Here is a 17952-nt window from a genome sequence, read left to right as displayed (position 1 = left end):
AATGACTTATAGTTTGCAATGGGACGACGGAGATACGGGCCCGTCATCCATTTGAATGATAATGCCTGCACGGATTTCGAATCTATGGAGAAGGTATTACATAATATCTTTGCATTTAACAATATTTCGAATTATGTAAATTATTCATATCGTTTTAATTAGAGCTTTTAGTGTGTTTTAATGTTAATTGGTGCTTGAAATGTTGATTTATTGTATTTTAGGTATAAATTGATGAATTGGATAAATAAAGGGTCAAAACTATAATTTTGGAGAAAATATGGGCGAAAAGTGAAAAAGTAAAAAATCTGAAGAAATATAGCCCGGACGGCCGTGTGGGAACTTTTTACACAGTCGGAGAGCAAGAGAAGCAAGAGAACGGAGAATCGAAGACGAAGACTTGACGAATCTTCATCATAATTCTTCTTTTATCTATATTTTCTAAATCTATGTCTTATATTTTTATTATGTTTTACGTAGAGAATATGAGTAGCTAAGTTTTTAATCTAGGATTTTATTAGAACCCTATGTGGTGATTTGAACCTATTTTTCTACTTATTATGCAAGTTTAATTACATGATTATTTCTTCTATCTGATCTTATTTAGTGCATGAACGTAGCTAATTTATGTTGCTATTTGTTATTGTGAGAATTGATTGACATATCGTTTTAATAATTAGAACAGGGCTAGAAGAACCTTCCAGTAGTTTTCACCGGATGAGTGTGTTAATTGCATGTATTATCGTAGACATAAATATAATACCTTACGTAGCTGTTTACGAGACTTGAAATTTAATGTTTTATTCATAATTGATTTGCATAGACATATAGTGAATCATTTATGAAGAATAGACTCATAATACACGCGACAACGTGTTATGAGTAATTGAGTGTCTCGGGTTAATAATCGGGAATCATAACTTGCATGATAGAGGATTAATTGGGTGACGATTTATCGCATAGGGGGAAGATAAAATCCTACATCCATTTTTATATTGATATTTTCTCGTATTTGTTTGCTTTCATAATTAGTTTAAATATCTAGTTGAATAAATTGACAACCTTGCGTAGGTTGGATAAAAATCATAGTTGTTACAATTTGGTACTTATGATTAGATAATTTGAGTATTCCGTGTGGGATCGACATCCGACTCTTACGAGTCCACTTTTACTACTTGTTTGCGATACGTGCACTTACGTGTTAGGTATTCGGCTAAGTTATCTATTTATTCTAATATTTAATTTGAGCATTTTTTCTTACTTTAGCCGTTTTATTTATTTTATTTAATTGTTTTATTTACTTATTTTATTTTTATTATTTCTGTTTTAGGTACTTTTTATGCGAAGACGACACGACACAAACTTGCTACCTTTTGATCCCCGAACGTTTACGCACGCCAGGAGAAATCAACGGTTAGCTCAAAACGTTCTAGCAACAATGGAAGAAGAAAATAATCGCATGAGAGATGACGAAGGACGCTTACAAATTGCTGAAGGAAATATCAACAACCAGCAAGAGCAATTGCAGCTCATTAACCCACCACCTCGTCAACGAGTATTGCATGAGTACATCGTTCCGACACTCAATGGGTTTCTATCAAGCATCCAACAGCCCCCTATTGAAGCCAATAATTTCGAAATTAGATCGGGACTCCTTACTATGCTCCAAAACAATGGATTGTTTAGCGGATTAGCTCATGAAGATCCGCATCTCCACTTGGTTTACTTTCTCGAGACGTGCGACTCGTATAAGATGAACGGGGTATCACCTGAATCATTGCAACTCCGCATTTTCAAACACTCTTTACAAGGAACAGCCCGAGAATGGTTACAAACTCGTGCACTACACTCCATCTCATCTTGGCCCCAGCTAGCACAACTCTTCATGAACACATACAACTCCCCCACCAAAACTGAAAAAATGCGGAGAGAAATACAAAACTTCATACAAGAAGTAGACGAAGCGTTATTCGAGACATGGGAGCGGTTCAAACAGCTAATTCGAAGATGCCCACGGACTTCAAGAGTTGCGCCAACTGCAAATATTTTACGATGGATTGCAAGATAACTCGAGGACGGTGCTTGAATCTGCAGCTGGAGGAATGTTCATGAGTTTGACCTATGACGAAGCATACGAACTTTTGGAGCGAATCGCTAGACATAAATACATGCGGGCGTCAGACCAGTCAAATAGCGGAGCCAATAAGACGGGACGAATTTTGGAGTTAGACGGGGTCACTGCAATCACTACCCAGTTAGAAAAGCTATCAAAGCAAGTAGCAGCTTTGCAGACTCAGCAAGTTCGTGCAGTCCAAGGTCCCGACCAGTGCTTAGAAGAAACGGAGTCTCTAAATTACGTGAATGAAACCAACTGACAACAGAGGAACCCGTACTCCAACACATATAATCCGGGATGGAAAGATCACCGCAACTTTGGATGGGGAGGAAATCAGCAAGGACAAAGACAAGCACCACCTCAAGGTCAACCTCCTAGTTATTCACGACCAGCTCCCGGATTTCAAAATCCACCTCAAGCCCCACCTCAAGGTGGAGATCTCGCAAATATCTTAGCACAATTCATGACATAAACTCAAGATTCCATCCCAAATTTGGAAGCACATATGGGTCAATTTGCAACCCAGCTAAGCACGAGGCCGTCGGGAGCACTACCGTCGAATACGAAAGATCCTTGAAAGAGCAACATCGAGTAGTGCAACACTATAAGTTTAAGGAATGTGAGACAATTGGAGGAAGCCCCAAGAAAAGAGAAGAGAAACACGGTGATCGAGAAGCCGAGAGTGAGTGGGGAAAAAGAAGCAACTCACGAAGAACCATTATCATCCACAGTGATTTCACGAGCCCCTCCAATTCCATACCCTCAAATGTTTCTAAAGAAGAAGATCGATGTCGAATACCAAGGATTTTTGGACAAGTTGAAGGAAATTCACATAAATATCCCTTTTATCGAAGCACTTCAAAAGATGCCAAAGTGGGTGAAATTCCTCAAGGATTTCGTGACAAAGAGGGAGAAATTGCAAGGGGAACGAGATGATCCAACTCACGAGCAATACAGTGCAATTCTTACACGACCCCATCCACAAAAACTCGGCGATCCAGGTATGTTCACTATTCCTTGTACTATTGGAGGTAAAAGTTTTAGGTCGCTCATTGATTTAGGCGCTAGCATTAATATTATGCCTTATTCCACTTATAAAAATCTTGTGTTAGGTGAGATTGAACCAACGACTATAACTCTTCAATTAGCCAATAGGTCTTTAGTTTACCCAAAAGGTATTTTAGAGAATGTGCTAGTAAAAGTGAACAAATTTATCTTCCATGTTGATTTCGTTATACTTGATATAGATGAAGATTGGGAGATACCTCTTATTTTAGGGAGACCATTTTTAGCCACGTCGAAAACTCTAATTGATTGTGCTAGTGGTGATCTTACGTACAATGACGGTGCATGATCAAACGATCAAATTTAATGTTTTTAGTGCTAATAAAAACCCATGTGATAATAATGAGTGTTTTACTATTGATCTTATGGATTTTACAAATCATGAAAATTTTGATGTTTTGATCTTGGACCATGGGAAAGAATCTTTGAGTGCAGGAGATGATGGCGGAAAGGGGAGTCTGAAGGATCAAGTGTATTTTTTTGGACTCGATCTCAACTCCTCAGAGAGATAGTCAAAAGAGTTGGGGTGTTAACGACGATGAAAGTGCAAGGAGGATATTTCCACCTAAACAGCCAAACAAGCCACAAGAGATGAATAAAGTCAAAGGGAAATTGCACAAAAGACAATTGGTGTTATTGTGCAAATCCCGTTTTTGGTTAGTCCCAAGAAAGCGCAATTCAAAGTGGTCGGAACCATTTATTGTCCAAGAGAGTCTCCCTCACGAAGTAGTCAAGATAAATGAGCGAGATTCGAATCGTACATTCAAAGTGAAAGGGAGCCGGCTCAAGCCTTATTTGGAAGCGAGTAAAGATGGTCAAGTGACTTCGGTCGCTTCGGCTTAAAGATAAAGAAGCAACATCTGGCTGAAGACTTTAAACTTAGCGCTTCTCGGTCGTATTTTTCTTTAATTTTATGTTTTGTTTTTATTTTCATGGGCATGCATTCTAATTAATCTATTTGAATTTTAATTTTCAGGGTCGAAAACGTGGTCAGAGGGTCCAGACGGCCGTCCGAAAAGCCAAGCAAAAGCCCAGACGGCCGTCTGAAATCCAGAGACCAGCCGTCCGAAAATACGTGCATATTCTGGGACGGCCGTCCGAACATAAATTAAAAAAAAAAATCCGCATCAATTCTTACACCCCGATAACGACGATTCCGACCAAATCAGGTTATTTCTATTCTTGAACTATGTTTTAATTTTTGTTGAAGGCAGCGAAATTTTTAAGTTTGGGGGTGGAAATATTTTTATTTGTGCTTAATTGCTCTAATTTGCATGCCTTAGGTTTTCTTTTTGATATCTTTATTTGAGTCGAATGCATCGATGAGTTATGATGATGAGAGATGATCAATGTTTGATGATGAGATTGCTTGTTTTATTGTGATAAGGATTAGATGTTTGTTTAGCTTTAGATTCAACGGAACTTAGAAACGAATTATTGCTAGGAATCACATTTTGTGCATTGCTTTGGTTGAATGTTTTGCATTTTAAATTTGGAATTAATTTGTGTTAGATCATGTTATATTCGGTTTTAGAACTCACCTTAGGAAATTTATTATACAAAGTATTGAGTAGTGAGTAATTTGGGATATGATTTGAGCCTTCTTTGAACCGTTTGAGCCTTTCAAGCCGACCTTTTTATCGAAATTATCCTTAGAACCATGATTTGAGCCTCGGAGAAAAGGTGTTCTTTCTTTTAGCCAATGTGTATAAGGTAGAATAAATGGAGATTCTTGAAAAATTACCCCTTGGAGTTCGGTTCAAAATTTTTATAAGATCCTTCTTCTTCCTCTTCGAAATTAAAAAAAAAAAAGAGAGAGAGAGAGAGAGAGAAAGAGAGAAGAAAAAGAGACTAGAAGGGGGATGAAAGGACTAGTTGTTGAATTATTTTTTTGAAAGCTGGATCCATTGTCTTAAGAGCAAAAGTGGAGACTTTTGAACTCTTAAGAATCGAGTTTATTAAAAGTCCTTATAGGTGAATTCATTGTTTCAAACGCCTATCTTACAAATTTTGGCATAATCACCTCAATTCAAGAAGCATAGCCACATATACCCATATTTCCTACCTTGAACCAAAGAGCCTAACAATTGAAAGAAAAAAGCCCCAATGATCCCAACAGCTTAATATTCGGTATTAGTAGAGTAGAGGATTGGATGCTTGAAGCAATTGCATGATTTGTGGTTTTTTGCAATGGTAAGTGACTAAGTGCTTTTGAATTTTAAGCTTGCGAATGCCTAAAATTTTTCATTATAATTACAAGTTCTGAAAACGTGAAGTTGATCGTTAATCTATGTAATGAAATGTAATTGTTGATTTTTTTTTTGTTTATGAGTAGATTTTGCTCGAGGACAAGCAAAAGTTCAAGTTTGGGGGTGTGTTAAATGTATATTTTTACACTTATTCATATCGTTTTAATTGGAGCTTTTGGTGTGTTTTAATGTTAATTGGTGCTTGAAATGTTGATTTATTGTATTTTAGGTACAAATTGATGAATTGGATAAATAAAGGGTCAAAATTGCAATTTTGGAGAAAATATGGGAGAAAAGTGAAAAAAGTAAAAAATCTGAAGAAATATAGCCCGGTCGGCCGTCTGAGAAATACACATAAAACTCAGACGGTCGTCTGAGAAACAGAAGCGGTCTCTACTTTTGAGACGGCCGTCTTGAATTTGTACTAAAAATCCAGACAGCCGTCCGAGATCACGTAAAGGCGCACTGAAAGACTCCTAGTTGCACAACGAAACTACCTTCTTCTCCAAGTTTCCCACCCTATATAAGACCAATTCAAGCACACAATTAGGGGAACTTTTTACACAATCGGAGAGCAAGAGAAGCAAGAGAACGGAGAATCGAAGACGAAAACTTGACGAATCTTCATCATAATTCTTCTTTTATTTATCTTTTCTAAATCTATGTCTTTTTATATTTTTATTATGTTTTTCGTAGAGAATATGAGTAGCTAAGTTTTTAATCTAGGATTTTATTAGAACCCTATGTGGTGATTTGAACCTATTTTTCTCCTTATTATGCAAGTTTAATTCCATGATTATTTCTTCTATCTGATCTTATTTAGTGCATGAACGTAGCTAATTTATGTTGCTATGTGTTATTGTTAGAATTGATTAACAGATCGTTTTAATAATTATAACAGGGATAGAAGAACCTTCGAGTAGTTTTTACTGGATGAGTGTGTTAATTGCATGTATTATCGTAGACATACATATAATACCTTAGGTAGCCGTTTAGGAGACTTGAAATTTAATGTTTTATTCATAATTGATTTGCATAGACATATTGATGGTGCTCGAATTTATCACCCTGAAGACCTTCTACGAAATCCTACTTTGAGCATTGCCGGAGAATCCACCACTGGCCGGATCGGGCAGCGGTGGCTAGACGTATAAATAATAAAATAAAGTTTGTAGAGAAAAAGTAAAGAAATATATTATTGATGTATTAAAAACGTAACCCTAATGAGGGTTTTTACATGTGTTTATATAGGTGAGTTAATAGAGACGTATAATCAGCCAATTATCTCTAAATTGCACGTTTCCTTCTTAATTTATCCGATATTATCGCCTTTCCTTGTATAAAATATCTCCTTTCCTTCTTCTTCGAGTCTTCCCATGCAGTTCGCGCCTTGTCGTACGAGTTAATACCTAATTTGGGCCACAAATTCGTACAAACTCCTACGGCCCAGCTCGTGTTTCCTCCGCTGACCTATTTCCATGGGCCCAACCCAAGCTTGCCAAAACGGGCCCCATCATCTACTCCCCCCTATTCTCTAGTAAACCTATTGAAGTGGTTTGCTTGAGAATATGAAAAGTCAAAAATCAAACATCCCATTTTTTTTTCGCTTGCTTTTAGCTTAAGTCACCCGTTTCCGCTTTTCGCGGAGCCTTGACGTTTTATGTTTATTTTCGAAACACGCGATTATTGAAGTATTAGTGTTTTTATTTTTGTTTGATTTTCATAAGCATAAGTGGTCAATATTTTGTTTAAACGAGCGTAATGAGCTCAACTGTGTGAACGTTCATAACTTACTTTTCAGGTTCGACAATTGTAAAATGAATATGTAATTAACTACTAATTTTAGGTGTAATTACAAAAAAGCTCATAGTGGACAACTTATTTCAATCTAGGCCCACCCGCAAATATCTTTTACAAAATAATCAAGACAAATTCAAGAGGTGTGTAAAGGACTAAAATACATCCTCCCATTTTAATATACTTCAATTGCATCACTTTGACCACAATTTTAGCACATTTTTTTCAACTTTGACGCCTAATCCAATTTTTGCTCCAATTTTGATCGTCGTCGCCGTTGACCATTGGCCTCCTGAGTTAATTATTTTTTTTTAACTTTTTCTCCGCCACTGCCGCTTACTGACTGTCTCTACGGCGTTGATTTTTTTTTTTGTTTCTTTCAGTTTTTTTCCCACTGGCGGTCAACGCCAATCTTTGGCGATGTTGATTTTTTATTTTTATTTTTAACACAACAAAATCTTTTTGTTACATAGCAAATTATTATGTAATACAACAACTTATTATGTTGCCCGTCAACAAAGACAAACAAAATAAAAAGGTAAAAGAAATAATATTGCTTTGGTTGACCAACCACATTAATATTAGTGAGGTTCACAGTAATATGACTGTCAAACACAATAATATTACAATACTAGACAATAATATTATTATCTTGACTAGACAACGAAACAAACAAAAATAAAAAGTTAAAAGAATTAATATTGCTCAGTTGAGAGTAATAAGACTGTCAATCAGATCAATATTACAATTCTAGATAGTAATATTATTACGTTGACGGGTCAACATAACAAACAAAAGGAAAACAAAAAAAATAAACATTGATATGGTTAATAGACATTGATGTGTTTATAGTAATTTTACTGTCAACCACATTGATGTTATTGTCAATGGTGAGCGACGATAGGGAAAAAAAAAAAACCTAGAAAAAGAAAAGTCAACATCGCCGAAAATCGGCATTGACCACCGGCGGGAAAAAGTAGAAAAACTAAAATTCAACGCCGGAGTCTAGCGGTTGAAAAAAAAAATCTATAACAAAAGTTAAAAAAAAAAAAAAAAGAAGTCAAAATCAGATTTTATTATTCTATCAAAGTTAAATTATGGTTAAAATTACAAATTGAGTTAAAGGATTGTGAGTAAATTTTGTCATAAACATAAAGTTCGCCTTTATTTATAATACATGTTAAAGGATGAGATTATTGGCAAAATAAATAAAACACATAAATCTAGACTGTAGGTCATGGGCCTCCTCACACAAATCCCATAATTGTAAACAATATGCAATGATGATGAGGACTCACAATCCAGGTGTTTTGGACTAAATTTTATGATACTTTGGCCAAAAAAGTTCTCATTGGACCAAGAAACTATCTGAAAAGAAAACCCAAAGTGACCACTTGTAGATAAGAATTATCTTGAAATATTTATATGAAGTTGTCATAAAGTTTTTGATGTCTCTATGAATTTTCTAAAAATCTTTTTGTTCTACTTACCTTCTAAAAGGTACTTAGAATGGTTAATGTAGTGTTTTACGGATCCACTCCCAACCTTAAGATTCAATCATTTTCCAACATCCATTCTAGGGTAGAGAAGTATAAATAGGATTTATGATTTTATTTGTAAACTATCTACGCAATACATTTAACCGAAAGGCCCACCGGATAGCACAAACTTCATATTGCTATGATATTGTCCCTAGTTCAATTGGTTCATGCAATCTTCAAAAATACCTGTAGAAACTGCTTCGCTCTAGAAACTGCTTCGCTCTAGAAACACGACACATACAAATAAAAATGTGTTGCTGGACAAAGGCACTACAATTATCAAGGATTTGACGAAGCTTTGTTCTTGGTTAGATATAAGGTTAGTTAGAGCAACTCCAATGGAGAAATTAAATGGAGTATCAAATGAGAAAACTACCATTTTGATACTTCAAAACACAAAAAATCCCCTCCAATGGAGACATTAAATTAGTAGTTTTCTTGATACTTCACCTCATGGAGTTGCAAAAATGCACTCCAAAAAGAAAAGAATCAAATAGTCCTTAATTTTTGGAACCACAATATTAACAGGACAAAAATTTTAGTATCAACACATTCCTATATAATAGGGAATACATATATCTATTAATTTGTTTTTAATTTAATTTTATTTAAATATAATGTATTTGGGTTGAAACACAAAATTTTTTTGGAAGTATTAAAGTATTATTTCAAGCATTAATTGAATGTTTGATACTTCATTTTAATGCCATCCATTGGAGTTGCTCTTATGCATGAGAAAATAATTATTTGGATGACCAATAAATCGAATGTGTTCGCACCCTTCTGTTATGATGATTCATTTTAATGTTTGATGACATGACTCCTGATTCACTTTTTTCTTCATAATAATCATAGGATAGAGTTCAAATTTACTTACATTAATATCATGATTGTAGTTATTTTGATACTGAAATGTGATGGAGATCAAACATGTTTTGAAGAGATGGAAGACAGATATCCTCAACCAAGCAGAGAAATGGAGTTTTTTTTCTTCTTAGATTTGAAATTCTAGACTAGTCTTGCAAGTAAAAAACAAGAACAACTTGACTGTATAGGTATCAAATTAGTTGATTAACTAAAAACTTAGTCGACTAACTATATGTTAGTCGACTATATCAATCAACTTGGATCAGCTTTACCAATCGACGGAACGTAGTTGACCATTCCTTGAGCGGGTGAGTTTAGTTCAAATGAGAAAGTGGGGTATTTTGAGTAACATAAAAAAACTAACCGCTTAATCAAATTTAAAAAAAAAACAAAAAAAAAAAGTTTGTTCTTACTTCAAATGAAAATAGTTATAATTGTCAAGAAATATGTGAAATTGATAAATTGTTCGACGAGAATGATACTCGAGAATACAAGATTACACTTGTGGTGATAAAAGTTTCTTACGAATTACAATTATACGAGCGTACTCAAATTTCAAGAACCATCAAATTCACGCTGCAAATCACAATTACCTAGTAATCAACATGAAAGACCTTGAAGAAAAATGTTAGGAAAGACCGATACTCACGCATAATGGAAAACTCAAATGTTTTTATTTCTTCAACGTGGAAAGAATGAAAACAAAAGAAAAGCATAAAACAAGTACGATGAAGTAAGGGGCAACTGTTGGCACCAAATTTCCGTTAGTGAAATTCGCCATATGTGGAAATTAAAGATTGGCAAAGATTTGTTTTCCATGTTTATTCAGGAATTAATTAGAGTCCTATTCTTGTAATATTTTTATTAGGACTTAGATTTATTTCCATGTATTGTATTCTAGTTAGGTATCTTTTGTATTTATCTAGAATAGAAGTAGAAATCGACTAGGATTCTATTACCTAGTTAATCATAGGGCTCAAGTTTGGTTTAGGGTGGTGGATTTCGTGCCTATATAAGGCCCTCAACCTCATATGAGTCCCATGGAGCTTTAATAAGAAAAATCCCAGCATAAAGGCTTTGAAGGGTGCAGCCCGTGCTGCAGCCCTGTCTGCACGGCAGGTGTGGCAACAGAACAGGTTTCTTCTACCAGGCCATAAAGAAGATCGGCGTTTCGGGAAAAGTGCTTAAAAGATCTCGGGAGAGGTCGATCCGCCGTTTGAAGGAAGTTCAACATTGGAGGAAGTCCAAGAGTGCGGAGGAGGAATTGCTTTGATTATCAACAAGTTTGAGTCGTGTGCAAGAACGGCGTATCACATAAAGAGGGAGTCTTTAGTGTTTTATTAAGTCCTATTAATGTACACTTAAATCGGAACTAGTTTTGCAAGTCCTCGTGGATGTAGGGTACATTTGTATCCGAACCACATTAAATTGTTGTGTTCTTTATTCTGCTTTTCGTAGATTTATTACTGTGACAACACAACAATTCTGTTCCGTCACCTAATGTCGTAACATGTAGTCTGTCTCAACAGATGAGTAGATATTCATAGGCATTCAAAATTCAACAGCAACTATTACGGGCACCAACGAACTTACTGACTAGAAACAACACATATATGAACAAGACTTCCATCATCTGTAGTTATAGAATGACAGATGATTCTTGCCAATTACACAACCATAAATGGTATACCCCTTTGTGACTGTAAGACAAATAAGAGAAGCAGCATTCGTCGAATCCCGAGAACCCAAACGTAACAAAATTAGGTGAAGAGAATTCAACCCGAACGTAACAAAATTCCCTGCATCGAACTCTATAAATTGATCTCAAATTTCAATATCGGCATTATCTCTTTTATATAACTTGAGTTCGTAGGATTAACGGGCTTGTTAACCATATCGATTGAAGAGGAAATTTAGTTCATCCCATCAAGCCAATGGCAGGCATCCTTCAATGAAACCAAATATCTAACACGAGTTATTGGCAAATGGAATGAGGCAACATCTATGCAGCATGGAAACTTCGACTTCTTAACGTTTCCGTGTTTCGGAAACATTTCGTGTCGGAAACTCGAAGACATCTGCCGGACACATTATGGGCCATTTCGCAATTTCTAAAAAGTTAGAAACACGTTTGAATAGCAAATTATCAAATATTTTTGTTGTTTCCCGAATTATTAACATGATTTAATGATCAATTGCAAATTTATAGTAAATTTATTTTAAATATGTTTGTATAAAATATATAAAAAGAATTTATATATAAATAAAAACTTATATATGTTTATATAGCATATTTAAAATGCACCCCTATTCTATTAATATTTACACGTTTCCCCCAAGTTCCCGTATTCCCATTTTCGGGACATAGGGCTACATGATAGTAAGGACGAAAAGGCAAGTCTTGGTTCATCGCTTTCATTAAATAGGAAACGTTTTCATCGATGAAGAAACATTTTAAAATAATCCATAACTACATCGAAGACAATATTCGTAAATAATCAGCTGTGCACAAACACTTACTCTACGGTGAAAAAACAAGACTTTCTACGGTTCTTTGTTTCTTACAGCCGTCAAGAAAACAACGCCATATCAGCGCATTCGGTGCAATAGGCATCCCCAAAATGAGTTGCTCCGCTTCTTTTATATGTCCGTATCTAGTCAATAAATCGACAACAAGGACGTAATGGTCAATATCCGGTTCAACTCCGTACTTCACTTTCATTTCTCTATACAAATTCATCCCCTGTTTTACCAATCCACCGTGTCTACAAGCCGAGAGAACACTTGAAAACGCAACTTTATCGGGCTCGATACCCGTTTTCACCATCTCTTTAAATCTTTCCAACGCTTCATTTGCATGGCCATGCAGTCCGAGGGTCGAGATAAGAGCGGTCCAAGAAATAATGTTCTTTTCTGTCGTCTCGTAAAATATTTTAATCGAACTCTCGATGCTTCCACATTTCCCGTACATGTCAATCATGGTGTTGCAAACAAATGTATCGCGTAACTTATAACTAGTCTTGAGAATATGACTGTGAAGAGAACTGCCTAAAGCGAGGTTACACAATTTGGTACAAACACTGAAGAGGCTCACGTAAGAGTAATTGTCGGGACAGATTGGAGATCTGCGCATGTGATCAAAGAGTTCGAAAGTCTCTTTATAATAACAGTTTCGCGAACAAGCTGCAATCAGAATATTCCAAGATACCGCGTCTGGATTCTCTATATCGGCATAGAATTCTTGGGTTTTTTCGTACTGTCCGGTTCGGTTATAAATCCACGCAATAATATTGGATGAAACAACACAAGACTTTGTCTGAGCAGATCCGACAAATGTCAAAGCTTCGGATACCAGACCGTTTCTTGCGTAAGAGCTTATAAGAGAACTCGACACGTAACTATTCTCGTGGTAACCCTTTTTTATTGTCAGCGAATGAAGCTGTAGCAACTCCGTTCTTAATGACGATTTAATAACGATCGAAAACGACAGCTCGTTCGGGTGATAGCCTGACTGAATCATTTCTCGAAGCAGCGTTACGGAAATTGAAGAAGAACCCATGCTCGAATACCCCAGCATTAACGAATTCCAAGAAACAAGATTTTTCTGAGTTATACAATCGAAACAGACACGCGCTTCTTGCAGTTTATCACATTTCGCGTAGAAATTAACCAAAACGGTGCCGCTGTACACATCAGACTCGTATCGTTTCTTAATCAAATTCGCATGGATGCATTCTCCATACGATAAAAATTGCAGCCTCGAACAAGCGGTGAGCATGTTAGTGAATGTTCTTTCATTAGGTGATGATCCAGTCCTACACATTTTCAAGAAGATATCAAGTGCTCTGATTGGTCGATCGCTATTTGCCATTGCGCCAATTAGTGTGTTCCACGAGACAATATCCTTAACAGGAGCACTCTCAAACATTTTCTCCGCCGACAAAGTGGTGACACATTTCGCGTACATGTTAATCAGACAGTTGTGCACCGAAGCTACGTTATCGAATCCGTACTTTATCACTAGCCCATGTATTTGCTCTCCTAATTGCATATTAACTTCTTCCAAACAAGTTAAAACGCTCACGACAGTGTATTCCGATATTCCAACTCGACTCATTATCATCTCCGATAACATAAAAATGCAATCTTCCAAATAACCCATCTCACTTAATACAGATATCATGCTATTCCACGTCACCGTGTTCTTTTTAGGCATGTATTCTAATATTCCAAGAGCTTCATCTAAACATCCATTTTTCCCGTACATCCCCAACAACGCTGTTCCAGCAAAAGCGTCTAAATAAAACAGCCCCGTCTTTTCAATCAAAGCGTGCAACTGCATTCCTTCAAGAACATCCAACAAACGGCACGATAATAAGCCGCCGAATGTGAATTGCGTCGGCTTAAAACCCCACCTTCTCATTTCCAAAAACAGTTCCAAAGCCTCCTGCAAAAACCCATCTCGACTGTAACAAGTTATCATGGTATTATACGATACAACATTCCTCTGACGCATTTCATCAAACACCTTGCGAGCCATGAAAATTTCGCCAAAGGACGCATACTTTGAGATGATATTGTTGTGGAGGAAAACGGGTTCTTGTGCGGGAAACCAGCCCACTGTGATGACGAGTGCGTGTAATGATTTTGCTTCTTTGAGTGAACTAATTTCGGCGGGGTTTTGGAGCAGAGTCGCAATGCAGTTATGGTGTTTGATATGTTCTCCATTGGAGCTGGCTGAGAAATGAAGTTTTTGGGTAGAAGAGATGCGATTATGGGTGAAGGTGGAGCGATACGAGGACTTGCCAAAGATCGATGCTAAATTTCTCATGCAGTAAAGGAAAAAAAAAAATTCAAGGTTCAACCTTGGACATTCGTTAGTGACTTGAAATGAGTGTATCTATTTCAACGCTTAAAAAATTGGGTAAATTCCACTTTCCCCCCTTTTACTTTGGTTCGATATCACTTTACCCCCTTCTACTCTCGATTGTATCGATTTGCCCCCCTGTACTTGAAAAATTGTCACAATGTGGCCCTCGCCGTTAGTTTTCAGACCTTTGAAACACCGTTTCAACTAAGTCTGAAAATTACAAAAAAACCACCCCTTCCAGTTTAAATAATTATTAGAAAAAAAAAAAAAAATTGTGGCTGGCGTCGTGGACTATGTTTTCTCGTTGTCTTGAATTTTTTATTATTTTATTTTATTATTATTGTTATTATTATTTTTTAATAATAATTTGAACGGGAAGAGGTGGTGTTTGTTTTTTTTTTTTTAATTTTAGAGCTTAAATCAAACGGTGTTAAGGTTAAATGTCTGACAACTACTAGCGAGGGCCATATTGAGACAATTTTTCAAGTGAAGGGGGCAAATTGATGCAATCGAGTGTAGAAGGGGGCAAAGTGATACCGAGCCAAAGTACAAGGGGGAAGGTGGAATTTACCCAAAAAATTCCCATCTTCATTTTATCTTATACTCCACATGTCCCATATTATTTGTCTTTTTAGGATGTTCTTTTGTACCAACTTATTTGTCATTTTAGAATTCTAACAAAGCATTAATTGCTCTTTTATCAATTTGGCCCCTTATCACGCTTAGTTAGTTAATTGAAAAATAATTAATGACAATGATATTTTAGTATTCACTATGATATTTTTGGTATAATCTATGCGTATTTATTGAGTTTCTTAATATGCGCGCAACCACCCAAAACAAAATATAATATAGGACATAGGGAGTAATTAATAACCTTAGGCCTCATTTGCTTACCTACATTAGATTAAATGAGATTAGATTAGATTGAATTAATTGCCTACTGGCCAACTAATTAATTAAGTAATAATATGCTTGGTTTCTTAGATGGGTTAATATGCTATGGCCCCTAGGTGAAAACATAATTAGATGTGTAATACAACTCTAATAATTTTTTTTGAACTAAATCCTTTAGAAAAAAATATGACTCACATCCTTTATTTTTTTTAATCCCTAACTTGCCCTTAACATAGATTCATAAATTCTAGAGTCACATTATTTTCAGATCTAGTTTCTCTCTCTCTCTCTCTCTCTCTCTCTCTCTCTCTCTCTCTCTCTCTCTCTCTCTCTCTCTACAATTCCATTCATTGGTTGGGGGGGGGGTTTCTATGGCGCAAGCGGTGAAGGCGGCGGCAATGAGGTGGATGGTTATGGAGACAAGGAGGCGGTGACTATGATGGTGTGAGGTCATATCTATGGTGGGAGACGGCGGCTATGATGGTGTGATGTCAGATCTATGGTGGGTGGCACCGACTATGGGCGGCTAGGGTTTAATTTGGTGGCGGCTATGGTTTAATTTGATCGGGGACTAGGGTTGGTGGGCGGATAGATTTTGGTAGATAGGGTTTGGCGGCGACAAGGGAATTGTTGATTGCTAAGTTTTGGCGGGGCTGGAATTTGTTAGTTGCTATGGTTTGACGGCGGCTGAAAGATGTTGGATGTTAGGGTTTCGCAGCGGCTGGCAGTTGTTGGGTGATAGGGTTCGGAATAGTACACCATAGTATCCCTTAGTATGCCATAGTAAACCATAGTATACCATAATACACAATTATACAACATGATGTATTATTTAACAAAACGCAAAAATATATTTTTTTCGTAATTTTTAATATAATGTTAAAAATAAGTTGTTTATAATAATAAAAAAATGTTGTAATGAAAAAAAAAACTAAGTCTGTAAAAATAAAATAAAATAAAATATGTTAGATGAAAAATGAAGATGCATGATAAAAAATGATAAATGCAGTTTGAATTTTACTTAATGCAAATTTCGAATTTGTGGGTGGAGGGGTATTTTTTGAATGAATTTAATAAAGAATGTGAAACAAATGTTTAGTTGGGTTTGTCATTTAGTTCTAATAAATCTTGTCACGGACCTATATTTTAAGATCCCTTTTTAGATTACATGCTGTATTCAATTTGTTAAATTTTGTTATTATATGTAAATTGTCTATAGAGTCTTTTATTTAACAAAATTAAATTATTATTTTAAGGATAAAGTAGTAGTTTTGCATTAATTTGGATTTTGGGTGGGCTAATTAATAAAATTTTGGGCTTTTATTGCATTAATGTGGATTTTGAGTGGGCTAATTAATAAATGAGGTTATTTTACATAATCCCCTAGCCACCAAATAAACTAGGGATAAACCCAAGCCCAAATCATCCTTTGACATACCCGCTGGAGAAGGGAAAGTACTATACTACCCTTATATGCAATTTTCGGCCAAACTGCATTCAGCACTTCTGGTACTGTATTTATCATTTTCGCTGATTTATTTATTATTATTATTATTTTTTTTTATAAATAATAATAAACCTGTTTGTTAAATTTATATATATTTATTTTTTTTTAATTTTTTTAATTTTTTTTTTAAATTAATTTTTTTTTTTAATTTTTTTAATTTTTTTAATTTTCAAAATAATATGTTTGCTGTACCGAAAATAACTACATGTAACTATAGTACCTATAGTAATTTGTAGTTATGTTCGTTTTTTTCCCCATATTTTTAGTCGATCAATTGTATACACACACGAATATTGGCTTATACAAAAGAAATTCATAAACCCCAATAAAAATTTACAAATGTCAATATTTTTATTATAAATCACCTCAAAACCAAAAAAATTAAAACATTGAAAATACACAAATATATGCATATATAACTACATGTTACTATATATGTATAGTAATGTATACCGTTTGTCAAACACTACTTCACATGTGACTTCAACCAAAATTTTTGACACCTTCAAGGAGAGGATCAATGGCTTTCATAAGCTGCAATTGCAAAGTCAAAACAAAAAAAATTACTTAGTAGCAAATCAACAAAATTTGAAGAAACATCAAAACACTCAAAAATCAACAAACACTAAGAGATCGAGAGATAGAGAGAGAGGTTATTGCTGGAAAATGCTACAAATTTTAAATCAAACATACAGTGAATCCTCACCCTCCTTCGCCTCCTACCAAAACCCTAGGCGCCGCTACTAACCACCCACAGTTTCGCGCACCCACAAATGCAAAAAATTATAGAAATAAATCTGTAAACATAAAAATAAACAAAATTACCATCAAAATATTGATCTCGACGAGAGGAATCCAACGGTGGGTAGCCTGTCAAATTTCGACTGGTGGAACACAAAGAACACCTCCGGCAAGACCATCGTCGTCGAATGAAAAAAAATTACAGAAACAGATCTGCGCTCCAAACTGAATGAAATCACCACCAAAAGAAAGAGCCCGACGAGAGGAATCCGACGGTAGTTAAACCATCGAATTCCGACCACCAG

General features: G+C 35.6%; 1 protein-coding gene across 1 annotated transcript; it reads right to left on the bottom strand.

Moving 5' to 3' along the window:
- Positions 1–12013: 12013 nt before the first annotated feature.
- On the bottom strand, positions 12014–14673 carry LOC105965872 (pentatricopeptide repeat-containing protein At3g58590). The gene has a single exon (XM_012990417.2). It carries the CDS (start codon positions 14461–14463, stop codon positions 12154–12156), a length of 2310 nt encoding a protein of 769 aa, XP_012845871.2. The 5' UTR covers positions 14464–14673; the 3' UTR covers positions 12014–12153.
- Positions 14674–17952: the final 3279 nt, after the last annotated feature.

Source organism: Erythranthe guttata, chromosome 7, assembly GCF_056151865.1.
Source record: "Erythranthe guttata isolate IM_541 chromosome 7, IM_541, whole genome shotgun sequence".
NCBI classification, from domain to species: Eukaryota; Viridiplantae; Streptophyta; class Magnoliopsida; order Lamiales; family Phrymaceae; genus Erythranthe; species Erythranthe guttata.
Note: the sequence above shows the minus strand (reverse complement) of the source record. Positions and strands in the feature narration are given on the sequence as shown.